The following is a 26,574-nucleotide window of genomic DNA, read 5'->3' as shown; positions in this document are numbered from 1 at the left end:
AGATTATCAATGAACACGGGACAACAAAGTAAATACATTGGAAAATAGAGGTCTTGTCCGTTGTATGAGTAAATAAGGTGCTATCCGGTCCCCTCATACCTGCAGCTTTGTTTTTATGAAGTCCGAAGGTAACCTACTTGGATTCAGATTTTGGAGTCTGACACTTCTGTGAAAGAAAATGATGAAAAGGGATGACACATTTGTGAACAGATGTTAACAAGGACAGATGGTGATGAAGTAACTTGATGTAATAATAGGCATCTTCTGTGTTGAACCAGTGTTTAGTACCTTCTTGCTGGACAACGATGTGCTGGGGCTTCCCTTTGCTCTCTTGAAGAAGATGGGTGTAGGGATGGTGGCATGGTTCTGGAACGTAATGAAGTCAGCCTCCTCCCCTCCCTTAGCCTTCTTGGGCATCATCATTTTTGTTTTCTTGGCGTTCACCGGTGTAGACGGCTCTTTGCTGTCCTGAGGAGAGGATGAAACAAAAAGCAATTTAAGTAAAGTCAAATTTATAAACAAGAAACCTGTTCAATGGCTACAAGCACATGGCTAACTAGGTCAGATCTGCTACACTTAAGCTAACTAAAATGTTATGCATTTAGGAACGAACTTCCAAACATGTGCATATTTGATTGAGGGGGACATCCATCAAATGTGGCAGGCTGATTCAACCTGGGCCTAGGAAGTGAAGTCAAATGGGAACTTAAAACTCACGTTGACTCTAGCAGCCTCTGCCTCAGCTTCCAGCTCCTCAGTCTCGACCTCAATCACTACCGGGAACTTCCGCTTCTACACGGGAGTCTCCAGGTCAACCTTTGTGGGCAGCTTCTCTGCTCCACTGCCATGGTGTCTGGCTCCTGCTCCTCAGATACCGGCGCTGCCTTCTTTTTCTTCTTGAGCGGAGTTGGTGTGGAAACCTCTACAAGCTCCGCCTCAGCGTCTACAAATGTGCGGTTGGAGTCTGCTCGCGTCTTTGTTTTACCCTCGGCCTCCACGCTCTGTTCTTCAGCTTTGGCCGTCTTCTTTTTGAGCAGGGTTGGTGTAGCGACTTCTGCCGGCACAGTCTCAGCGACTACAAGTATGACGGCCGTTTCAGTTTCTGGTTGCATTTCACCCTCGACCTCCACACTCTCCTCTTCAAACTTGGCCGCCTTTAGTTTCTTCTTTTTCAGGGAAGTGGTGGCGATGCGGACGTCAGCTGGAGGCTCCTCAGCTGGAGTGGCCATTGGTTTAGGGCCTGCTGGTGTCGTGTCTACCGGTGCTGAGTCTGTTTCAGCGACCTCTTCCTTTGTGCTCTCAGCACTCCGTTCAGCCTTCTTCCTCCTAGTCTTCTTTAGTGGGGTGGCCATAATCTCTTCTACAGCATCTGGCTTCGTCTCAACCTCCTCTACGGTGGTCTGTTCCTCAGGGTCCTGCTTGGTGCTCTTCCTCCTGCCCTTCCTCTTGGTTGTGCTAGTAGTAGCAGTCTCAGGGGCGCTCTCTGGCTCTGTAGCCCCCTCTGCAGCCTCTCCGTCCTGGGTAGCTGGAGCAGGCTGGTCTTCTGTCTCCGTGGCTTTCACACTAGCCTCCGACACATCTGTATTAGTCTCTGGTTCTGCTACCGCTTCCTCCTGTACAGGCGTTTTAGACTTCTTGATCTTTTTCTTCTTGGACGACGTGCTGTCTGGTAACGGTGTCTCGGATTGAGTCTTCTGTTCCATCTCCATGACAGATGATAGGCTCCCCACCACTACATCCTGTGGAGTTTCTGATTGGACCTCTGTCTCCACGGCAGTTACCTCTGTGGGAGTATCAGTGACCTTCATAGGAGAGGTGTCCTCCTCCAGGACAGCCTCTTGCTTCTCCCCAACATCAGTGCGCTCGGCCCGGGGTAGAGGTTCTCTTTACCCCCACCTCTCCGGCCTCTACAGAGTCTATTGGGGCAGAGAGCACAGTCTTTGCTTCTGTAGGTGCTGCCTTCTTAGCGTCTGTCGTTTCACTCTTTGTTGTAGGAGGAGTTGTGTCCACCTCAGCCTTCACTTCTGACTCCTCCGCCACACTGTTTTGCTCGTCACTCTTCACTTCTCCCATGCTCCTCTTCTTCCTCGTGGTGGTGTCCCCGGGTGTCTTTGCTGGTTCTCTCGTCCAATGCTGCACGCTGGTCTGACTTCCCTGGTTTTGAGTCGTTTTTCTTGCCTGAAGTAGAAAATATGGAGATACATCATTGCTAAGAACTACACTGAACAAAATAATGAACACAACATGTAAAGTGTTGGTCCCATGTTTCATGAGTTGAAATAAAAGAACCCAGAAATTTTCCATAAGCACAAAGTCCTTACTTCGCTCAGATTTTGTGCACAAATGTGTTTACATCCCTGTTAGTGAGCATTTCTTCTTTGCCAAGAGAATACATCCACCTGACAGGTGTGGCATATCAGTAACCTGATTAAACAGCATGATCATTACACAGGTGCATCTTGTGCTGGGACAATAAAAAGACACTAAAATGTGCAGTTTTGTCACACAACGCCACAGATGTCTCAAATTGATGGAGCATGCAAATGGCATGCTGACAGCAGGAATGTCCACCAAAGCGGTTGTCAGATAATTGAATGCTCATTTCTTTACCATAAGCCACCTCCCAATATAATTTTCGAAAATTTCTCAGTACGTCCAGCCGGCCTCACAACTGCAGACCACGTGTAACCACGCCAGCCCAGGACCTCCACATTCAGCTTCTTTACCTGCAGGATCGTCTGAGACCAGCCATCTAGACAGCTGATGAAACAGAGGAGTATTTAGGTCTGTAATAAAGCCCGTTTGTGGTGAAAAACTCATTCTGACTGCCCGGGCCTGGCTCCCCTGTGGGTGGGCCTGGCTCCAAGTGGGTGGGCCTATCCCAGGCCCACCCATGGCTGCACCCCTGCCCAGTCATGTGAAACCCATAGATTAGGGCCTAATTTATTTATTTCAATTGACTGATTTCCTTATATGAACTGTAACTCAGTAAAATCGTTGAAATTGTTGCGTTCATATTTATGTTCAGTGTACATTCAACACTGAAAAAATGTATAAATAAACATAAAGACACGTAATATCTATGGCAATCACGGTAACAAAGACTTCAGGTGAAAGGTTGGTGTATAAATAGTGAGTTTGATGTACCTTTACGTTTCTTGGCTGGTGAGCTCTTCCTCCTCTAGGGCTCTTCCCCTAGAGGGCTCTTTCCTCTCTCGGAGGACCTGAGCCCTAGGACTACCTGACATGATGACTCCTTGCTGTCCCCAGTCCACCTGGCCGTGCTGCTGCTCCAGTTTCAACTGTTCTGCCTTATTATTATTCGACCATGCTGGTCATTTATGCACATTTGAACATCTTGGCCATGTTCTGTTATAATCTCCACCAGGCACAGCCAGAAGAGGACTGGCCACCCCAAATAGCCTGGTTCCTCTCTAGGTTTCTTCCTAGGTTTTGGCCTTCCTAGGGAGTTTTTCCTAGCCACCGTGCTTCTACACCTGCATTGCTTGCTGTTTGGGGTTTTAGGCTGGGTTTCTGTACAGCACTTTGAGATATCAGCTGATGTACGAAGGGCTATATAAATACATTTGATTTGACTGCTTTTTGACACACTGCTCTCTTAACCCGGAAGCCAGCCGCACCAATGTGTCAGAGGAAGCACCGTACAAATGGCGACTGTGTGCAAGGACATTCCGGCCGGCCAAACCCTCCCCTAACACGGACGACGCTGGGCCAATTGTATGTCGCCTCATGGTTCTCCCGGTCGCGGCTACAGAGGTATCGTATTTGAATATTGAAACAAAGTTGCAAATGTCGGAACAAGTTTAATACAAATTTCCGCTGTTGAAAACGAAATGTTAGTCTAAAAGAAATGTGAGGTATTGTCTAAATGCTTTTTATAGAGGAGATCAAGTCCATAAAGTGCCTGGCTGGGCTGATGAGACAGTGGATTGCGCAGTCAGATAGAACCGAGTACATCGGCTAAATCTATGACGTTAAAATGCCTGTGGTAACTTGTGGAATAGACGCCAGCAGGAATGCGGTTTTAACCAATCAGCATTCAGGATTAGACCCATCTGTTGTATAATTGGGCAATAAAGCCTGGGGAGGTGTGGTATATGGCCAGTATACCATGGCTAAGCGCTGTTCTTAAGTGCGAGGCAATGCGGAGTGCCTGGACACAGCCCTTAGCCGTGGTATATTGACCATATATCACAAACCCCTGAGGAGCCTTATTGCTATTTTTCAACTGTTTACAAATGTAATTAGAACAGTAAAACTAAATGTTTTGTCATTCCTGGGGTATACGGTCTGATATACCACAGCTGTCAGACAATCAGAATTCAGGACTCAAACCACAGTTTATTACAAGTTATAGCACACTTTTACTCACACCAAGGTAAACCTGATCATCATCAAAATCATCTGATCCGACATCTTTAGCTACTCGTTTCTCTGTGAAACATTCCTCTTAAGTAAAAATTAAACCAATGGACTGCTGCCTCTTCTGTTTACAATTGTCATGACAAGAGGGGTTCATTTTTTCTCACCCGGACACCTGTGTAGACGTGTTTTGCACTGGCTGAAAGTTGATTGCATTTGATTTGGAACCCGGCTGCCTCCCGGGCTCGAGCCATGTGCCCCATTCAAAGCCCAAGGCGAAGTCAGCTCAAAATAAAAGCATAAAAAGGCATGTGTAGTAATTAGTAGGATTCAGTGGTGTGTATTCATGGGTGCCAAGGGAACCCAGGCTTCCCCCCAAAAATAACAAAATAATGTATATTTCGTCTCTGTGTTTCATAAATGTTCTTCAATTTGCAAGAGGTTGAATGTATCTCACCGGAGAAAGCATCCAAGCGAGCGAAACAGCGCCCCTCTGTCTGTATGTGTAGGGCATTTATCTGATGCTGTCTGGTCAGAAAGAGTATGACATTGTTGCTGCCTCTAGCAGTGAATGCAAGGGAAGCCAAGTGAGCATTTGGCCTCCCTTGATAAAAAATAAAATAACAATAGCCAATCAGCATTGAGCTAAACTGAGTGAGCTGTGAATGGTCCTGGTGTACCAACAAAAATTGTCAAAGGAAGACAAAAGCCATGCTTGACAGGATTTTTTTTTTATTGTTGCATCTTGTTGTGTTGTCCTCTGGTGGCTAGCTAGGTAAATAAAATTGTTACTAAATTAGCTATCGATGGAGATTGGTATTAGGACTTGTGGTTTTACTTAATTCTCCATATTGGCCAATGATTATAAAGACGATTCTGATCCAACCCTAAATTCATACATTCATTTGTGCCTATGTAGCTAGATGTAGTATGCTAATGTTAACTACAGTAGCTGGCCTGGAGTATCATTGCCCATGAAAGGAAGTTAGGCTAGCGAGCAAGTATTTTTGCTAGGTATTGTCACGCCCTGATCTGTGAACAGAACCTAGACAGAGCCTACAAAAGGTGTCTTTTGCCATCCATTGATCTTACAGAATTGCAAACTAACCTAACCTACAGTAATTGGTTTGGATGAGTGGGTATTCACTGGATTTGAAAACGTAAGTGAACTGTATAAAATTGTCAGCACCAAGTCAATTCTAATTTCAGACAAATTCCCCAAGAGACCACATTGGTCAAAAGTGCTTCGAATTTGATGCTTATGTTTTTGTCTGACATTAACATTGGGAGCTCTTAGTGAAAGGACAATCCTGTCCATCAAACTCCAACACTTTTTTCACCAGAAACATGTCTATGGCTTGGTATTTTCCAGAGGATTGGGTTTTATCTGTACTTCTCCCTCCCGGTTCCCCATATCTCAGTACAGCACAGGAGGTTGGAAGCACCTTAATTGGGGGTAATGGGTGGAGCAGAATCGATTCAAATACGTGGTTTATAGGTATTTGATGCAATTCCATTTGTGCCAGCAAAGTTTGGTAATATTTAGATACCAAATGTGCGTACTGGCAATCCTTGATTATGGCAAACACATTTTGAAGGGAAATAAATGGGCAGAATTAATACAATTGTTTTATTTAATAAAAACGAACTAGTGGCATCCAGGAAAAGAGTTGCATTTTTTGGGGTGGTGACAATGGTTTGTGAGGATTACAGTTTAACCCTGGGGTGCGTTTAACCCCAAGCCACCCTATTCTTTCTTCCCTGTAAGGTCTGCCTTCTTCTCCCTCAGCATTTGGCTGAGGCACATCTAACGCCATGCTTAATACAGTATTACAATTCTGACTGGGCAAATCACAGCAATAAACTTTTCAGTTTGTGCTAAGGTACATAAAAACAGGATTTGGCCATGGGCTTTTGAATTGACCTTCAACTTAGAGACAAAAATGGAAATGAGGCAGCTGTTATTTGTTCAGAATCTTATAGCTGAATATTTGATACTATTCAACCTGTTTCATCAGATGAACTCATGAATTTAGAGTTGAATATGGCAGAATGGATCATCAATTTCCTGATGAACAGAACCTAGACAGAGCCTACAAGGCTGAACAGCCTGTCTGGTCCCTACAATCCCCTAATCAGTGCAGGTTGTTCAACCCTTCTATATCGTGGACATAAAATTATTACCACAGCAATTCTTGGTACAGTGGTACACCGTCTGACCTACATCATTGAATAAATCAACTCGTCTCCACTTATGGGTTATAATCCACATCGCTGCCTGCCAATCCAAACGTTCTACTTGCCAATCAAACTTCAATCCAAGTTGACAGATTGATAGCCTAGTTGTCAGCCCATTTCTGATTTGCCCACCTTGTCATGTCTTTCCAAACAGCCAAAACTTTTCTTGCAGAATGAAGTGTCCTCTGTCTCACCAGTCTCCTCATGGACGACTAGAAAAAGTCAGCAGCAGAGTAGGGCGTTTGGGGCTGGCTTTCGGGATGCTCTTGGTCTTCTTCTTGGTGCTGTTGGTAAGAGAGGCCACTGGGGACTTCAGCACTCCAAACAGGGGTTTCTGCTGGGGGTCAAATGGCACTCTGGACGACCCTTCTGGACTCACCAGCAGGCTGCGATCGGTCTTCCTGAATTCTGGGAATCATAAATGGGCAAAAACAAATAGGAAAGTCTCCTCAAAACTATGGAACTTTGACCTGTAAATAAATGAGGACACAGAAGCTAGATTATCAATGAACACGGGACAACAAAGTAAATACATTGGAAAATAGAGGTCTTGTCCGTTGTATGAGTAAATAAGGTGCTATCCGGTCCCCTCATACCTGCAGCTTTGTTTTTATGAAGTCCGAAGATAACCTACTTGGATTCAGATTTTGGAGTCTGACACTTCTGTGAAAGAAAATGATGAAAAGGGATGACACATTTGTGAACAGATGTTAACAAGGACAGATGGTGATGAAGTAACTTGATGTAATAATAGGCATCTTCTGTGTTGAACCAGTGTTTAGTACCTTCTTGCTGGACAACGATGTGCTGGGGCTTCCCTTTGCTCTCTTGAAGAAGATGGGTGTAGGGATGGTGGCATGGTTCTGGAACGTAATGAAGTCAGCCTCCTCCCCTCCCTTAGCCTTCTTGGGCATCATCATTTTTGTTTTCTTGGCGTTCACCGGTGTAGACGGCTCTTTGCTGTCCTGAGGAGAGGATGAAACAAAAAGCAATTTAAGTAAAGTCAAATTTATAAACAAGAAACCTGTTCAATGGCTACAAGCACATGGCTAACTAGGTCAGATCTGCTACACTTAAGCTAACTAAAATGTTATGCATTTAGGAACGAACTTCCAAACATGTGCATATTTGATTGAGGGGGACATCCATCAAATGTGGCAGGCTGATTCAACCTGGGCCTAGGAAGTGAAGTCAAATGGGAACTTAAAACTCACGTTGACTCTAGCAGCCTCTGCCTCAGCTTCCAGCTCCTCAGTCTCGACCTCAATCACTACCGGGAACTTCCGCTTCTACACGGGAGTCTCCAGGTCAACCTTTGTGGGCAGCTTCTCTGCTCCACTGCCATGGTGTCTGGCTCCTGCTCCTCAGATACCGGCGCTGCCTTCTTTTTCTTCTTGAGCGGAGTTGGTGTGGAAACCTCTACAAGCTCCGCCTCAGCGTCTACAAATGTGCGGTTGGAGTCTGCTCGCGTCTTTGTTTTACCCTCGGCCTCCACGCTCTGTTCTTCAGCTTTGGCCGTCTTCTTTTTGAGCAGGGTTGGTGTAGCGACTTCTGCCGGCACAGTCTCAGCGACTACAAGTATGACGGCCGTTTCAGTTTCTGGTTGCATTTCACCCTCGACCTCCACACTCTCCTCTTCAAACTTGGCCGCCTTTAGTTTCTTCTTTTTCAGGGAAGTGGTGGCGATGCGGACGTCAGCTGGAGGCTCCTCAGCTGGAGTGGCCATTGGTTTAGGGCCTGCTGGTGTCGTGTCTACCGGTGCTGAGTCTGTTTCAGCGACCTCTTCCTTTGTGCTCTCAGCACTCCGTTCAGCCTTCTTCCTCCTAGTCTTCTTTAGTGAGGTGGCCATGATCTCTTCTACAGCATCTGGCTTCGTCTCAACCTCCTCTACGGTGGTCTGTTCCTCAGGGTCCTGCTTGGTGCTCTTCCTCCTGCCCTTCCTCTTGGTTGTGCTAGTAGTAGCAGTCTCAGGGGCGCTCTCTGGCTCTGTAGCCCCCTCTGCAGCCTCTCCGTCCTGGGTAGCTGGAGCAGGCTGGTCTTCTGTCTCCGTGGCTTTCACACTAGCCTCCGACACATCTGTATTAGTCTCTGGTTCTGCTACCGCTTCCTCCTGTACAGGCGTTTTAGACTTCTTGATCTTTTTCTTCTTGGACGACGTGCTGTCTGGTAACGGTGTCTCGGATTGAGTCTTCTGTTCCATCTCCATGACAGATGATAGGCTCCCCACCACTACATCCTGTGGAGTTTCTGATTGGACCTCTGTCTCCACGGCAGTTACCTCTGTGGGAGTATCAGTGACCTTCATAGGAGAGGTGTCCTCCTCCAGGACAGCGTCTTGCTTCTCCCCAACATCGGTGCGCTCAGCCCGGGGTAGAGGTTCTCTTTACCCCCACCTCTCCGGCCTCTACAGAGTCTATTGGGGCAGAGAGCACAGTCTTTGCTTCTGTAGGTGCTGCCTTCTTAGCGTCTGTCGTTTCACTCTTTGTTGTAGGAGGAGTTGTGTCCACCTCAGCCTTCACTTCTGACTCCTCCGCCACACTGTTTTGCTCGTCACTCTTCACTTCTCCCATGCTCCTCTTCTTCCTCGTGGTGGTGTCCCCGGGTGTCTTTGCTGGTTCTCTCGTCCGATGCTGCACGCTGGTCTGACTTCCCTGGTTTTGAGTCGTTTTTCTTGCCTGAAGTAGAAAATATGGAGATACATCATTGCTAAGAACTACACTGAACAAAATAATGAACACAACATGTAAAGTGTTGGTCCCATGTTTCATGAGCTGAAATAAAAGAACCCCGAAATTTTCCATAAGCACAAAGTCCTTACTTCGCTCAGATTTTGTGCACAAATGTGTTTACATCCCTGTTAGTGAGCATTTCTTCTTTGCCAAGAGAATACATCCACCTGACAGGTGTGGCATATCAGTAACCTGATTAAACAGCATGATCATTACACAGGTGCATCTTGTGCTGGGACAATAAAAAGACACTAAAATGTGCAGTTTTGTCACACATCGCCACAGATGTCTCAAATTGATGGAGCATGCAAATGGCATGCTGACAGCAGGAATGTCCACCAAAGCGGTTGTCAGATAATTGAATGTTCATTTCTTTACCATAAGCCACCTCCCAATATAATTTTTGAACATTTCTCAGTACGTCCAGCCGGCCTCACAACTGCAGACCACGTGTAACCACGCCAGCCCAGGACCTCCACATTCAGCTTCTTTACCTGCAGGATCGTCTGAGACCAGCCATCTGGACAGCTGATGAAACAGAGGAGTATTTAGGTCTGTAATAAAGCCCGTTTGTGGGGAAAAACTCATTCTGACTGCCCGGGCCTGGCTCCCCTGTGGGTGGGCCTGGCTCCAAGTGGGTGGGCCTATCCCAGGCCCACCCATGGCTGCACCCCTGCCCAGTCATGTGAAACCCATAGATTAGGGCCTAATTTATTTATTTCAATTGACTGATTTCCTTATATGAACTGTAACTCAGTAAAATCGTTGAAATTGTTGCGTTCATATTTATGTTCAGTGTACATTCAACACTGAAAAAATGTATAAATAAACATAAAGACACGTAATATCTATGGCAATCACGGTAACAAAGACTTCAGGTGAAAGGTTAGTGTATAAATAGTGGGTTTGATGTACCTTTACGTTTCTTGGCTGGTGAGCTCTTCCTCCTCTAGGGCTCTTCCCCTCTTCATCCTCTTTCTGCTGCCAAACATTTCATTGTCATCCGTTGACACTTCCTCGGGGTACTCGTCCTGTGGGAAGACTCCTGAGAGAGCGAGAGGAAGACAAAAGGAAAAGAGCGACGTCACTGAGATCCCGGAGACTGCAGGGGAACAAAACCGAAAAAATAGGAATGCCAGTCAGAATACACAAGCTGAACCAATTCCTCTTAATCCGAGTTCATTTCAAGCTCTTCTAATGTAAGTGTGTGCTTTTACTTACGTCTTGATGACTTTGTAGAGTCTCTGTCTGTTGTGGCTGGGGGTGTTGCTACGGCTGGCTAGCCAAACAGCCTGTCCGCCAGGGCAGAGTAGTCAAACTGGAGAACAGGTCCAATCCCCCAATCTTCTGGTATCTCAGACTCCAAATCGCTCTCCAGATGGAGCATTTCATCTTCTTCATCCGCCAGACTATATTCATCATCTGCCTCAGATGATACGGTGCCTAAAACCACAAAGGGAGGAGAGGACCAGACTTAAAATATTGAATACCTGGACATTTTTAATTAGAGGTCTTGTATCATTAATAAGACAATTCCATATAATGCAATGTAGACTTGTGGAAGTCAAGCTAATTTCTCTACCAGTTAGTCCTCAGAACTTCATGCCTACAGTTGGTCTGCTTTCCAGAGGTTTTCATGGGGATTTCATAGCAGCTTTTTCTCTTCCTCTTCTTCTTCTTCAGAAGCCTGTCCCGAGTCAGACTCCTCAGACCCTCCACCTGTAGCATTCACTCCTTCAGCAGGTCTTCAATGACGAAGGGAGCCTGGTCCACGATGGCACTGAAGATGCTGCCGCAGATAGCCTTGAGCAGGATCCGACTGGGACAAAGGAAACAAGGGGAGGAGAAAAAGAGAAGGGGAATGCGCAGAGTGAGTTAAAACAAAAGTCAAAGGGTGATGGTCATTAATGTGAAAAGGGTCATAGATAAAGACAGTGGTATTACTCAAGGGGCTGTTGTCACCCCTCGCACAAAAGTTCCCTGTAACACTCACTCTTTGGTTTTGGATGCTGTTTTGCAGAACGGGTCGATAAACGTCAGGTTCTGAGCCGCTGTGAGCTGCAATCACAACAAAAGCGCTAAATCATTCAACTGTGGTGGAATCAATCTCAGCATGAAACTTAGCTCACACACACTATGAATTCCTAAAAACCAACAAACCCTAACCATTATGAAAGCCATATCATTATCATACTTTAGTAATACCACGTCTCTACCTTCATAAGCAGATTTATTACGTCACAATTACATTACTAATTGTAGCGGCAAAACTAAATCTCGATCAGCACTTACAGTAACCATGGGTTATACCTCAGAGCCAACTGCAGCCAGCTCGGTCATGTAGAGGTCCAGTATGTGAAACTGCAACCCACAAGGGGCTCCGCTGGTGCTGTGGAGGACCTGAGCAGTCAGGAGCTCCAGAAACCTGGTCACCACACTGTAGAAAGACAAAACAAGTTATTTGAACATCACAGGAAGGATGCACGCAAAATGGCTTAAAGGGACATTACAGTTCAAAATCATAGTTTATCAGGTGTTTAGGGTCAAATAATCACCCACCTGGTCTCCCATTCTTTCATCTTCATCATTTCAAAAGAGTTCCTTAACACAAAACGAACCAGCTGTCACAGAGAAAGACAAAGAGAGGGAATGTAAGGATGTAATTTCTTCATGTCTAAATTATTTTTACAGTTTATTCTCCAGCTATATGTGATGATTTATTGGGTAAGGAAAAGCTGATAACATTTTGATGGATGAAAATACTGACCTGGAAAAACATATCCATGCGAAGCCTGTCAATGCCAGTCCATTCTCTTTTGATGGTCTGCAGGAAAGTCTCCATAAACAAAAACACAACAAAGGGGATTAGAGAGTCAATGGAAAAAATAAACACATCTCAAATTGGAGTCAATTCTCCGAAAATTTGTTCACAGACCCATAGGAAATATTAAAAAAATGAAGAAGTGGCTTGTCCTGCATCCACAGGCAATAAAAGAGGCCCTTCCATAGTTTAAGTAACTCGTCGCCTGTGAAACCACCTAGAAAAAAGTAAATCGGTGAAACTGGATAAATTACTAAAGTTACTATAAAAGGAAGTTGGCAACTTTGTTGGTCGCATCGTTACTGGGCTTGTGCGACTTTTCTTTAATGTGTTCTACATCTTAAGACCTTTTACATAATTGTTTGCCCTAACGACAAGTTAACTATTGTATTGTTAAACCGTGAAATTCCGATGGTTTAACAAACACAAACGAATCAAAGGGTTAGAAAACTAGCAATACGAAGAGATAATGCGGACATGCTGAGTATCCCTTCCACCGTCATGTTAAAAGAGAAGTGCGTGGTCCAATTTCTCCGTAAGCCCGTTAGCCTCACCGTTGATTTTCTGTGACCTAACACTGATATATTTTCTTAGCTTCTTGATGGCCTTTGTCCGTATGGGCTTCTCGTTAGATGCCGATCTCTGCTTCTTGTTGTATTGGCGCCATGTTCCCACAAATTCAAGTGGAAACACATTTCTCTCTGCTTTCCGCACGCGTTTTCCCTCGTCGCAGAATGATGACACTTAAAATAAATTGCCGCTATTCTGCATTTCGTCACAGGGCGGCAATGTTCACTCAACTTTGACTCGTCAACTAAATCAATGGCTACAGAGGGACCTATCTTTAAAAGGTAGAGTCCTAATAACCAAGGCTGAAGGTATCTCTAGACTAACATATGGTGCGCTATCTTTATATCTTGACCGTAAAATAAGCAAGGAGATAGACCAGATGCTTTTCAACTTTCTTTGGAGAAACCGTACCCATTACATTAGGAAAACTGTCGTAATGAACACTTATGAGAATGGAGGACTGAATTTTCTGGATTCTACTACTTTAAATAATACTTTTAAGATCAATTGGATAAAACAATTTCTAAGAAGACCCACTTCTATCTGGAATTGTATTCCTCATCATGTCTTCTCTACTTTTGGTGGCCTTAACTTCATGTTGTTTTGCAATTATAATATTGACAAAGTTCCAGTGAAGCTTTCTGCTTTTCATCGGCAGGTTTTCTTGTCATGGTCCTTAATTTATAAACACAATTTTCTCCACACAGATATTATATATGGAATAATCGGGATATATTGTATAAAAATACCTCTCTGTTTTTAGAATATTGGTTCCAAAATAATATCCTATTGGTGAGCCAACTGGTAAATGCAGAGGGTCTTTTACTCAGTTATAAAGAATTCTTATCACTTTACAAGGTCCCTGTAACACCTAAAGATTTTGCAATTGTTTTAGATGCCATTCCCTCAGGTGTTGCTATGTTATTCAGGAACCTGTCAAGACCTGACCCTCAGAGCCTACCTTCTGTTGACCCTGTTGACTCATCAGTAGGAAAGATTTGTTTCTCTTTTGGTCCATTCAACAACAGAGCGATACGAACCTTGTTTCAGCAGGATGTTGTATCTATCTATACCATATGTCATGCCTTATTGGAATGGATTTATTGAGAATATCTGTTGGAAAAAAGTTTGGATGTTGCCACACACATACCTACTTGTTAACAAAATTAAGGAAGTTTCCTTTAAAATTATTCATAAATATTATCCTGCCAACCACTATATGAAGAAGTTTAAGGAAAACATCAACTCAAATTGCTCCTTTTGTAATGACCACCCAGAAACAGTTGTGCATCTTTTTTGGCATTGAATGCATGTAAGAAAACTGTGGCAAGACATCAGTAGGTTCATAATTGAACACATTTATGAAGATTTTACACTATTGTGGAGAGATGTACTGTTTGGATTCTTTACATACAATAGAAATAAGCGGAATCATTTTTATGTAATTAATTTCATTATTCTTTTGGCCAAATTTCATATACACAAATGTAAATTTACAAACAGAAAACCAAATTTTCATACCCTACAAAAATAAATTGAACTGTATTTTTAGACAGTTAAATGCTCTACTAACAAAAAAGCTGTTAGAATTGTAAGTATATGCATGTCCCTTAAGGTCCTTGTGTAATTGTAATGTGATATTGTACCCCCTAGCTCGATTGTCTATTGTGTGTAATCTATGTATGCTTGTGTTCCCTCATGTGCTTTATGTATTGATTTGAAATTAATAAAAAAAAATTTGACTCGTCATTTCTACCCTGACAGAGTCCATGGAGGCTACTTATAATCACACTCAACCTTTTAATACTGAGAGAATTCCTCAGTGACATGCAAATCCCAGAACAGTAATTATGAGATAGACACTTAGGCTACTATAGTAACATCTTTATAATTGAAATAAACTGAACAAAAACATTACCGCAATTTCAAAGATTTTACTGAGTTACAGTTCATATGAGGAAATCAGTCAGTTGAAATCCATTAACAGCTCACTGCCCTAATCTATGGAATTTACATGACAGGGAATTTTTATTTTATCTTTATTTAATTAGGCAAGTCAGTTAAGACCAAATTCTTATTTTCAATGACAACCTAGGAACAGTGGGTTAACTGCCTGTTCAGGGGCAGAACGATAGATTTGTACCTTGTCAGCTCGGGGGTTTGAACTTGCAACCTTCCGGTTACTAGTCCAACACTCTAACCACTAGGCTACCCTGCAGATATACATCTGTTGGTCACAGATACCTTTAAAGAATGGGCCGCACAATGTATCTCTGGATCTCGTCATGGTATTTCTGTGCATTAAAGTTGCCATAGATAAAATGCAGACCACGATAAAAAAAAATGTATGTACAGTGGCTGTATTAATTTGGTATCTATCGTCCCACAATGGTCCCATAGTCTGTTTGGAATAGGCTGTTTCTTTCTCGCACAGAACGACAAGCTGACCAATAGAATAGGTCAACTTTTCTACTATGGGGGATAGCAGATTGACATAGGCTAGTGATTTTGCGGTTCTTACTCGTCTGGTTGGCTGACGAAAAGTTAATGTGTTCAGTTATTCTATTATCAATATGCGCCTTGGAATTCAATAAGGACGCGTGCCTTTGCATCCCTGATGTGTCTGTCTTCACTTGTAGCCTACGTCAGAGCTGCAAGGCCTGTGAATAGGACCAGATCAAGTGACCGGCATTGGCTAATAAGAATTTAAATATCTGAGACAGCCACGTGAGTGAGAGGTGCTTTGGAGCACAGCAATTGGAATTATAATTATTATATTCAGCACAACGGCCACAAGGCATATGGATTTTTTTAGGGAGCATTACAGCCACACAAGGGGGCATCGGTGGGCACTACAGTGGCGCAGATGAACAGCTACACAGCACCTTCTAACAGACTTCCTCTACACACCCCACCCACCAAGATCATTAAATGTTCTTTCCAGTCTGTTTAAAAGAAACGAGGACTGTTGCATTGTTGTTTAGTTGGGTACAGGACAAGTTATCTGTTTTACAATTACTTATCCGTTATGTGATTCTTATTGCTTTAACTATTTACTCTGCAAAGTGTTTTTAGAAAATGTTTTATTGTTCCTGCCTTTAGTGTTGTGAATGCAGATATACCCCTTTTATGTCCCGCCTACCATGTGGGGTGATTGGCAATAGTGTTGGCCAATCATCAGTCAGTGCCACATTCATGTTCTGTGTAACTGTCATTTTGGGGGAGTTGAAATGTTGTATGGCTTAAAGAAGAATCCCCATTCAAAGTCTCCTGGGCAGCGTTTACCCAGGCAGCCCAATTCTGATATTTTTTCTCTTCACTAATTGATCTTTTTGTGATCTAATGTGACTAAAGACCAATTAGTGGAAAAAAATATCAGAATTGAGCTGCCTGTATAAATGCAGCCTTGTAGTGTAATCCCAGATTCTGGTTCAATTGCTAGCTAGCACTGCCAGCTCAAAATCTGCGGTTGTGAGGCTGTTATGCATTTTCTACTTAAGTGATAATGCCTTTGAATCCGGTGTTTGGAAGTTATATTGGCATGGGTGTTGAAACCGAGACGAAGTCGAGGACCGGCAAACCATGCCAATATATCCCCCGAACACCAGCTTCGAGGGAATTATTACTTTTATACAACGGTTTACCAACATTCAAATAATGATTGACATATTTTCATTAAAAAAAACATTATATTTCAGTCTTCCACAAGATATAGTCCTGACACAAATCTAGGGTTGCTACCCAAGGCGTCTGGTCGTTCGCTCTATTGGTTCGGTTGCTAGAGACGCGACCCAGTTGTTCAGTCTTTTTGTTCTTTATCTATGGACGGGACCCAGTTCTTCATTCTAAATTCCTATTCCTTTCTTGCTAACTTACAGTCTCGTCAAAAAGTAGAGCCAGAATAACAGCAAACTAGCTGCACTTCATTTCATTTTATCTTTTTTCAATCAAGATTTCTTTGTATATATCCATAAAAAATTATGCCAGCTTATTCATGATTTCGACTGGCTGAGAAACAATGCCTGCCTGTCTGTCTCGTCCCGACTTCCGAAACGTTCATTACTATAGGACAGCTGGAGATCTATGTTTTTTTGTTTTATTTTTATTTGTTCTTTTTTTAAAATGTTGCTCCTTTTCTCCCCAATTTTCGTGATATCCGATTGGTAGTTACAGTCTTGTCCCATTGCTGCAACTCCCGTACGGACTCGAGAGAGAGGTGAAGGTCGAGAGCCATGTGTCCTCCGAAACACGACCCTGACAAACCGCACTGCTTTTTGACACGGCGGAGGTCTTTGTGGGCTATACTCAGCCTTGTCTCAGGATGGTAAGTTGGTGGTTGAAGATATCCCTCTAGTGGTGTGGGGGCTGTGCTTTGGCAAAGTGGGTGGGGTTATATCCTTCCTGTTTGGCCCTGTCCGGGGGTGTCCTCGCATGGGGCCACAGTGTCTCCTGACCCCTCCTGTCTCAGCCTCCAGTATTTATGCTGCAGTAGTTTATGTGTCGGGGGGGCTAGGGTCAGTTTGTTATATCTGGAGTACTTCTCCTGTCCTATTCGGTGTCCTGTGTGAATCTAAGTGTGCGTTCCCTAATTCTCTCCTTCTTTCTCTCTCTCGGAGGACCTGACCCTAGGACTACCTGACATGATGACTCCTTGCTGTCCCCAGTCCACCTGGCCGTGCTGCTGCTCCAGTTTCAACTGACCTGAGCCCTAGGACCATGCCCCAGGACTACCTGACATGATGACTCCTTGCTGTCCCCAGTCCACCTGACCGTGCTGCTGCTCCAGTTTCAACTGTTCTGCCTTATTATTATTCGACCATGCTGGTCATTTATGCACATTTGAACATCTTGGCCATGTTCTGTTATAATCTCCACCAGGCACAGCCAGAAGAGGACTGGCCACCCCACATAGCCTGGTTCCTCTCTAGGTTTCTTCCTAGGTTTTGGCCTTCCTAGGGAGTTTTTCCTAGCCACCGTGCTTCTACACCTGCATTGCTTGCTGTTTGGGGTTTTAGGCTGGGTTTCTGTACAGCACTTTGAGATATCAGCTGATGTACGAAGGGCTATATAAATACATTTGATTTGATTTGATTTGACTGCTTTTTGACACACTGCTCTCTTAACCCGGAAGCCAGCCGCACCAATGTGTCAGAGGAAGCACCGTACAAATGGCGACTGTGTGCAAGGACATTCCGACCGGCCAAACCCTCCCCTAACACGGACGACGCTGGGCCAATTGTATGTCGCCTCATGGTTCTCCCGGTCGCGGCTACAGAGGTATCGTATTTGAATATTGAAACAATGTTGCAAATGTCGGAACAAGTTTAATACAAATTTCCGCTGTTGAAAACGAAATGTTAGTCTAAAAGAAATGTGAGGTATTGTTTAAATGCTTTTTATAGAGGAGATCAAGTCCATAAAGTGCCTGGCTGGGCTGATGAGACAGTGGATTGCGCAGTCAGATAGAACCGAGTACATCGGCTAAATCTATGACGTTAAAATGCCTGTGGTAACTTGTGGAATAGATGCCAGCAGGAATGCGGTTTTAACCAATCAGCATTCAGGATTAGACCCATCTGTTGTATAATTGGGCAATAAAGCCTGAGGAGGTGTGGTATATGGCCAGTATACCATGGCTAAGTGTTGTTCTTAAGTGCGAGGCAATGCGGAGTGCCTGGACACAGCCCTTAGCCGTGGTATATTGACCATATATCACAAACCCCTGAGGAGCCTTATTGCTATTTTTCAACTGTTTACAAATGTAATTAGAACAGTAAAACTAAATGTTTTGTCATTCCTGGGGTATACGGTCTGATATACCACAGCTGTCAGACAATCAGAATTCAGGACTCAAACCACAGTTTATTACAAGTTATAGCACACTTTTACTCACACCAAGGTAAACCTGATCATCATCAAAATCATCTGATCCGACATCTTTAGCTACTCGTTTCTCTGTGAAACATTCCTCTTAAGTAAAAATTAAACCAATGGACTCTTCTGTTTACAATTGTCATGACAAGAGGGGTTCATTTTTTCTCACCCGGACACCTGTGTAGACATGTTTTGCACTGGCTGAAAGTTGATTGCATTTGATTTGGAACCCGGCTGCCTCCCGGGCTCGAGCCATGTGCCCCATTCAAAGCCCAAGGCGAAGTCGGCTCAAAATAAAAGCATAAAAAAGCATGTGTAGTAATTAGTAGGATTCAGTGGTGTGTATTCATGGGTGCCAAGGGAACCCAGGCTTCCCCCCAAAAATAACAAAATAATGTATCTTTCGTCTCTGTGTTTCATAAATGTTCTTCAATTTGCAAGAGGTTGAATGTATCTCACCGGAGAAAGCATCCAAGCGAGCGAAACAGCGCCCCTCTGTCTGTATGTGTAGGGCATTTATCTGATGCTGTCTGGTCAGAAAGAGTATGACATTGTTGCTGCCTCTAGCAGTGAATGCAAGGGAAGCCAAGTGAGCATTTGGCCTCCCTTGATAAAAAATAAAATAACAATAGCCAATCAGCATTGAGCTAAACTGAGTGAGCTGTGAATGGTCCTGGTGTACCAACAAAAATTGTCAAAGGAAGACAAACGCCATGCTTGACAGGATTTTTTTTTTTATTGTTGCATCTTGTTGTGTTGTTGTCCTCTGGTGGCTAGCTAGGTAACTAAAATTGTTTCTAAATTAGCTATCGATGGAGATTGGTATTTGGACTTGTGGTTTTACTTAATTCTCCATATTGGCCAATGATTATAAAGACGATTCTGATCCAACCCTAAATTCATACATTCATTGTGCCTATGTAGCTAGATGTAGTATGCTAATGTTAACTACAGTAGCTGGCCTGGAGTATCATTGCCCATGAAAGGAAGTTAGGCTAGCGAGCAAGTATTTTTGCTAGGTATTGTCACGCCCTGATCTGTTTCACCTGTCCTTGTGATTGTCTCCACCACCTCCAGGTGTCGCTTTTCCCCCCAGTGTATTTATCCCTGTTTCCTGTCTCTCTGTGCCAGTTCATCTTGTATGTTTCCAAGTCAGCTAGCGTTTTTCCCATTCTCCTGCTTTTTGCATTGTCCTTTTTCTAGTCCTCCCGGTTTTGACCCTTGCCTGTTTCTGGACCTTGTACCCGCCTGCCTGACCATTCCACCTGCCTTGACCATGAGCCTGTCTGCTACTCTGTACCTCCTGGACTCTGATCTGGTTTTGACCGTTTGCCTGTCCACGACCATTCTGTGGCCTACATCTTTGGATTAATAAACATTGTAAGACTCCAACCATCTGCCTCCCGTGTCTGCATTTGCGTCTCGCCTTGTGCCTTGATAGTACGAACTGGCCATGACAGACCCAGCAGACTTAGACCAGCTCCGCCACGCTGTCTCCCTGCAGGGGGCCACCATTGGGAGACATCAGGAGTTGCTACAGTGCCTTTTGGAAGAGCTCAGTTCCTTGACAGAACGCCACAACCATGGGTTAAAGGCTATTATGGAGCAAATCAGGGAGTTAGCTCAGAGACTACCTGCCACCTCTGGAAAAACCCAAATCACCCAGTAATTTTTTTCTATATCTGTGGGGAGTTTGTAACAGCCTATCCCGACTCCCAGTGAACCCCGCTTACCTCCTCCAGAGCAATATTCTGGGAATCCTGGTACCTGTTGGGGTTTTCTTTCTCAGTGCTTGCCTATTTTTGAGCTACAGCCATCTTCGTTTTCTTCAGACCGATCGAAGATAGCGTATATAATTACGCTAATGTCGGGAAGGGTGCTCTCCTGGGCTACGGCAGTTTGGGAACAACAATCTAACAATGCTAAGGCACTGGACGACCACTCTATAGGGGAAGTCACCAATAGTACTGTGCCCATTCAATTACGGGTTTCTGGTAACCATAGTGAGACCATACAGTTCCTCCTCATTGCATCTCTCCATGTTCCAGTTGTGTTGGGATTTTCCTGGCTACAAAAACACAATCCTGTGATTGACTGGACAACCAGATCCATCCTGGGTTGGAGTCCTTTTTGCCATTCCCACTGCCTTCAAGCAGCACAGCCTTCCCCAAGTCGTCCTCCTCAGGATGTTAGACTGTGGATGTCTCTGCTATTCCTACTGAATACCATGACCTCCTGGAAGTATTCAGTAAGGCACGTGCTAATTCCCTTCCCCCACACCATCCTTATGATTGTGCCATTGACCTTCTCCCAGGCATTACACCACCTCGGGGTCGGATGTATTCTCTGTCCGGACCAGAGACCAAAGCTATGGAGGTGTACATAGAGGAGTCTCTGGCCACAGGGGCCGCCCGTCCTTCTGCATCTCCTGCTTGTGCAGAGTTTTTCTTTGTGGAGAAGAAGGACAAGACCCTGCGCCCATGCATTGACTACCGGGGACTTAACGATATCACTGTCAAAAATCGTTACCCCCAACCTCTCCTCTCATCGGCGTTTGAAGCTCCCCAGGGGGCTACCATGTTTTCCAAGTTGGACCTTCGGAATGCCTACCACCTGGTTCGGATACGCAAGGGGGATGAGTGGAAGACAGCCTTCAACACAGCCAGTGGACATTATGAGTACCAGTTCATGCCATTTGGACTCACCAACACCTGCGCTGTCTTCCAGGCTTCGGTCAATGATGTGCTTCGGGACATTGTACACCAGTTTGTGTTTGTCTACCTGGATGACATCCTGTTTTTTCCCCGATCTGCCCAAGAACATGTCCTCCATGTGAGACAGGTACTTCAGCTCCTCCTGGAGAACCAATTGTTCGTGAAAGCCGAGAAGTGTGAGTTCCACCGCTCTTCTATCACCTTTCTGGGATATGTCATTGCCGAGGGCAATGTTCAGATGGATCCTGGAAAGGTGAAAGCAGTGGTGGATTGGTCTCAACCAACATCCAGGGTGCAGTTGCAACGATTTCTTGGGTTTGCAAACTTCTACCGCCATTTCATTCGGGATTACAGCACCCTGGCGGCTCCCTCTCGGCACTCACCTCCCCCAAGGTACCGCTCAAATGGTCTCCAGCTGTCGACAAAGTGTTTGTGTACCTGAAGCATCGGTTCACAACAGAACCCATACTCATCCATCCGGACCACTCGCGTCAATTTGTGGTGGAAGTGGATGTTTCGGATGTTGGAGTGGGGGCCATCCTGTCCCAGCGATCTACCCAGGACCAGAAGCTTCATCCCTGTGCCTTCCTGTCCCTGTCCCATCGAACTCCCGGTGGTGAAGATGGCGTTGGAGGAGTGAAGGCACTGGCTGGAAGGAGAAGAACAGCCATTCCTGGTCTGGATCAAACACAAAAACTTGGAATATCTCCATTCAGCCAAGCGCCTCAACTCAAGTTAGGCCCGGTGGGTCCTCTTGTTTACCAGATTCAACTTTACAATTTCCTACCGTACTGGGACTAAAAATGTGAAGCCTGACGCTTTCTCCTGCCTATACAGTTCCTCTGCCACACCCTTGACTTCTGAAACCATTCTCCCTAACTCATGCCTTGCTGCCACTGTGGATTGGGTTATTAAGAACCTGGTTCGCGAGGCACAACGCTCCCGGCCTGGACCTGAAGGGGGCCCGGCTAACCGGCTGTTTGTCCCTAACCCAGTCCGGTCCCGGGTCCTGGAATGGGCTCATTCCTCCAGGCTGACCTGTCATCCAGGGTCCCGTCGTACACTAGCCTTCCTTCGACAATGTTTCTGGTGGCCCACAATGATCCCTGACGTCTCTGCCTTCGTCATCGCATGCACTGTGTGTGCTCAAATCAAGACTCCACAGCAAGCTCCTTCTGGCCTCCTGCAGCCACTACCGGTTCCTCATCGTCCCTTGTGTCATATCTCTGGACTTTTTCACTGGGCTCCCTCCGTCTGATGGCAACACTATCATTCTAACGGTAGTCGACCGGTTCTCCAAGGCCACCCATTTCATCCCTCTCCCCAAACTACCTGCTGCCAAGGAGACAGCCCAGCTTATGGTAGGGCATGTCTTCCGGATCCATGGACTCCCAGTAGACATGGTCTCCGATTGGGGTCCTCTGTTCTTGTCTCAGTTCTGGAAGGCATTCTGCACCCTCATTGGGTATACCTGGAGAAGAGCCAGGGCGGCTATTCTCAAGACCAACTTCAGGTATCGTCGACAAGCGGACCGTCGCAGGACACCAGCTCCCCACTACCGCATTAGGCAGAGGGCATTGATTTCCATTCGGGATCTGCCCCTTCGGGTAGAGTCCCACAAGCTGACTCCCTCCATTGGTCCTTTTCCCATCTCCAGATTCCTGAGTTCCACTGCTGTCCATCTTGTGTTACCCTCCGTATTCACCCTACCTTCCATGTGTCTAGGATTAAGCCTGTGTCTCACTGTCCTTTTATGTATTCTGTCTCCAGGCCCATCCCTCCCCCCAGGTTATCGGTGGCCAGCCAGTGTGTATGGTGAGACTCCCCCTGAAGGTTCGACCACTGGGCAGGGGTTTCCAGTACCTGGTTGACTGGGAGGGTTATGGCCCAGAGGAGAGGTACTGGGTCCCGGCTAAAGACATCTTGGACCCGGCCCTCATTGCCAATTTCCACCGCCGACACCCCGGTCAGCCAGGTATGCGCCCAGGTAGGACACCAGGTGGCGTCCCCAGGGGGAGGGGGGCTACTGCCATTCCCTGATCTGTTTCACCTGTCCTTGTGATGGTCTCCACCCCCTCAATGTGTCGCTTATTTTCCCCAGTGTGTTTATCCCTGTATTTCCTGTCTCTTTGTGCCAGTTCGTCTTGTATGTTTCCAAGTCAACCAGCGTTTTTTCCGTTCCACAGCTTTTTGCATTCTCCTTTTTCTTGTCCTCCCGGTTTTGACCCTTGCCTGTTTCTGGACTTTGTACCCGCCTGCCTGACCATTCTGCCTGCCTTGACCACGAGCCTGTCTGCCACTCTGTACCTCCTGGACTCTGATCTGGTTTTGATCTTTTTGCCTGTCCACGACCATTCTCTTGCCTACCCCTTTGGATTAATAAACATTAAGACTCCAACCATCTGCCTCCTGTGTCTGCATTTGGGTCTCGCCTTGTGTCTTTCCAACAACAACAAAACTAAAAGTGTGTACTGTATGACAGAGGCATAGTCATAGACCATTTCGGCAACATGAAAGAGAATGGCATTGACGTTTCTCTACAAGTAGGGTGAGTCAACATGTTCTTTCTACTTGCATGCACACACACCACACACACACACACACACACACAGAAATCAGTACCATGGACAGCTACATCTTATTTAACTTACGTTAATTCTACTAAAGAGTTTTTGTTATCTGTAAATTGTCACTGTATTAGACTAAGCATAGATGATTAGATTATGTTGAAATGGTGCTGGAATAGTGGAGGCAGCTCCTGTTTTCTTTGCGTCTTGCGGTAAGTCTCCGTGGTTCTAAATCAAGTTGTTTAATATTCCGAAAATGTCGGAAACATTACCTTGCTTGACCATGCTGTAGGTCATGTAACTGTTTGTTATATGCAATATGTTTTGTGGACTCCACCGGATAGATGTAGCTCTCCGGTTTTGTAATGAAACAAATGTGTGGTTGAATTTATTCTGCCACTGAGTCTTCTTATTGTCTCAGCCTATTATGATGGTGTCAAGGCATATGAACTAACCGGTTATACAGCAAACAATGTAATTATCACAACGCAGGTTGTAATATGCCTTTTTTTCTGGCTTGGCTTCACCGGTGATTTTACCCACGCACCGCTACAGGTATGATTCCGTGTTTTCCATGCAAAAGTGATTGCTTTTGATAAAGAAATGTTTTATCTGCCTTCCCAATGAGTTAGACAATTCAAACAGTTACTTAGGGACTATAAATATGTTTCTGGACGATGCACTATGCTTCCTTGTTGACATAATGACCAAGTGGTACAGATTACTGTTCGATTTGATATCAGCGTTCCTCCCTCCCCACTTGATGTGTGACGGGCCTTTGCCAGGTGCCCCGCGGCTCAGCATAATCGAAACCGTTCAATCCCACTGGTCGCCCAACCTCTCCTTTGGTCTACAAATGACGTCAGAATAGTACAAGGAACTGCTGTGTCTGATGTCTCTGGTTAGATATAAAACATGCCTTTTGGTGTGGGAATGAAGTGAACCAACAAGGGAATTACATTTTTTTTTAAGTATCTGCTACTGGAAAACCAAAAAAGGCCTGTAGTTGGCCTGTTTGAAGAGGATATAATGATAAGGATATCTAATCCAGTTCAAATAGGCCAGCTTAGCCTTGTTTGGTTTTCCAGTAACAGATAAATATTGTCAATAAATTATAAACCTAAAAAGCCTTTACGTGGAACCAAAAAAGTTATAATCTAAATGCAAGAGTTTTTAAGATCTTGTTTATATATATTTTTGCGTATGATTTGATGTTTTCCCCAATTTTCCAGGTCGGTCAAATGTCTGAACCCCAGTCCCACATTGAGGTAATTATTTTATGCTGGCCCGGGTTGAATCGGGCAAAGGCCTGTTACATAATCGTGCGAAAGTCGGGAGGGAGGAGCGCCCTTCTCAAATAAACAATAATCTGCGCCGCTCTGCCATTTTGTCAACAAGGCAGCATGGTGTATTGTCCAGACATATACAACATCTCTTTTCCATAAAATAAATGTTTAAACCCATACAGAAAACTCATGTATTATAATATATGTTCATACAGTATATGGGGGGGAATTCAAAATATATATGCATATACTGTACAGAATATATCTATGAAATGTATAACATGAGCACTCATATACAGTATTTACATAATCTATGTTAATGCAATATATTTTTGAGCCACATGTATCAATCTGAATTGTAGTGTTGAGTCTACTGATCTCTGGTACCTTGGCATTAGGTTCCCAAAGGGGGGTTTGCATACAAAAGTTAGAATTGGCTTTAGTAAGAAGGAAATCCTTGCACTTTTAGCACAATAACCATACGGTCCAAATGATAAGTATTATGACCTGGATTTTGTGCCTTATATTATTTTCAGAAGGAGGAACTGTGGTTACATGCATAGGTGGAGACGAGCAGGTTGTGTATGCATGCAGTTGTGTGTGGGCGGTAAAAACTAGGGTCAAAACAAACAAATGATCTAATACACTTGTTCAAACAGTTGTAACTGCGCTCTCACGCTTATCAAGCTAATGATCTAATAACTGGTGTCAACATGCTTCATTTCGTTTGGTGGCTAGCTGAAGTCGGCTAGGCGAACTGAACGAGTGTGCTCGCATGCTCCCTAAAGAAAAGCTTGAAAAACAAAAACACGAAGTGGAAAGCGGAAATATTACCCTGGGACAGTAGAGGGCGATGAGCAGGTAATAGCCATCTACAGCCAAACAAGGAAGACACGGGTGGGAAAATAAAATAGTGTACACAGTATGCGTTTCAAACTCATAAAGGACAAAGGCTGCGTTTCAAACTCATAAATCACACATCCTCCTCCACTTACGCCCTTGGGGAAATCCCCGTCACCATCTTGGCCGTTGGTCCAAATGATTAGCCAAGCAAGGGAAGTTGGCAACGTAAGCCCCTCAACCGTTGTTTTTTATCGAGTTTGCTAGTGTACAATTATGTTCACTCCGGGCCTGAAACACTCCATAATTCAATTTGCGATGATTGTACATCCGCTAAGAAAAGTTTGCCAAAACTTAAAACCAACATTAATATGGAGAAGTCAACATAAAAGTGTAAGTAAAAACGAATGTAAATAAGTTAGAAATGTGCAAGTAGAGATACTGGGGTGCAAACGAGCAAGAGAAGAAGTAACAATATGGGGATGAGGTAGTTGGGTGTGCTATTTACAGATTGGCTGTGTACAGGTACAGTGATCGGTAAGCTGCTCCTAC

The 26,574-nt window shown here is 44.6% G+C and overlaps 3 protein-coding genes across 12 annotated transcripts in view; all 3 read right to left on the bottom strand.

Moving 5' to 3' along the window:
- Nucleotides 1-3,200, bottom strand: part of LOC110501417 (enolase-phosphatase E1) — a 31,239-nt gene extending 28,039 nt beyond the window's left edge. For 3 of the 5 annotated variants that reach the window (XM_036958765.1, XM_036958766.1, XM_036958764.1), the window contains exons 1-5: nucleotides 3,148-3,177; nucleotides 2,611-2,760; nucleotides 718-2,178; nucleotides 289-468; nucleotides 100-166 (exon numbers count right to left, since the gene is read on the bottom strand). In XM_036958765.1, coding sequence (XP_036814660.1) covers nucleotides 774-1,808 — 1,035 coding nt within the window. In that variant the 5' untranslated portion in view covers nucleotides 1,809-2,178; nucleotides 2,611-2,760; nucleotides 3,148-3,177 and the 3' untranslated portion in view covers nucleotides 100-166; nucleotides 289-468; nucleotides 718-773. Of the gene's footprint in view, nucleotides 1-99; nucleotides 167-288; nucleotides 469-717; nucleotides 2,179-2,610; nucleotides 2,761-3,147 lie in introns of all 5 variants that reach the window. The other 2 variants (XM_021578977.2, XM_021578976.2) reach the window with 2 other exon arrangements.
- A 2,799-nt stretch (nucleotides 3,201-5,999) lies between these two features.
- LOC110501415 (enolase-phosphatase E1) lies at nucleotides 6,000-12,914 on the bottom strand. 6 transcript variants are annotated; one of them, XM_036958769.1, is made up of 9 exons: nucleotides 12,726-12,914; nucleotides 10,933-11,169; nucleotides 10,572-10,793; nucleotides 10,266-10,395; nucleotides 9,729-9,878; nucleotides 7,836-9,296; nucleotides 7,407-7,586; nucleotides 7,256-7,284; nucleotides 6,000-7,029 (listed from the first exon to the last, which is right to left on the bottom strand). In XM_036958769.1, exon 6 carries the CDS (start codon nucleotides 8,924-8,926, stop codon nucleotides 7,892-7,894), a length of 1,035 nt encoding a protein of 344 aa, XP_036814664.1. In that variant the 5' UTR covers nucleotides 8,927-9,296; nucleotides 9,729-9,878; nucleotides 10,266-10,395; nucleotides 10,572-10,793; nucleotides 10,933-11,169; nucleotides 12,726-12,914; the 3' UTR covers nucleotides 6,000-7,029; nucleotides 7,256-7,284; nucleotides 7,407-7,586; nucleotides 7,836-7,891. The 6 variants fall into 6 exon arrangements, with proteins under 6 accessions (XP_036814664.1, XP_036814666.1, XP_036814668.1 ...); XM_036958771.1 differs by lacking the exon at nucleotides 12,726-12,914 and adding an exon at nucleotides 11,344-11,601 and having other exon boundaries at nucleotides 10,266-10,452; XM_036958773.1 differs by lacking the exon at nucleotides 12,726-12,914 and adding an exon at nucleotides 11,344-11,601 and having other exon boundaries at nucleotides 9,845-9,878; nucleotides 10,266-10,452.
- On the bottom strand, nucleotides 11,649-12,727 carry LOC118936396 (ribosomal RNA processing protein 1 homolog A-like). Its single transcript, XM_036958774.1, has 3 exons — nucleotides 12,118-12,727; nucleotides 11,910-11,971; nucleotides 11,649-11,787 (listed from the first exon to the last, which is right to left on the bottom strand). The coding sequence occupies exons 1-3, from the start codon at nucleotides 12,190-12,192 to the stop codon at nucleotides 11,655-11,657; spliced, it is 270 nt and encodes an 89-aa protein (XP_036814669.1). The 5' UTR covers nucleotides 12,193-12,727; the 3' UTR covers nucleotides 11,649-11,654.
- Nucleotides 12,915-26,574: the final 13,660 nt, after the last annotated feature.

This window comes from Oncorhynchus mykiss, chromosome 22 (assembly GCF_013265735.2).
Source record: "Oncorhynchus mykiss isolate Arlee chromosome 22, USDA_OmykA_1.1, whole genome shotgun sequence".
In the NCBI taxonomy this organism is placed as follows: domain Eukaryota; kingdom Metazoa; phylum Chordata; class Actinopteri; order Salmoniformes; family Salmonidae; genus Oncorhynchus; species Oncorhynchus mykiss.
The sequence above is the reverse complement of the archived record's forward strand: the minus strand, read 5'-3'. Positions and strand labels throughout refer to the sequence as shown.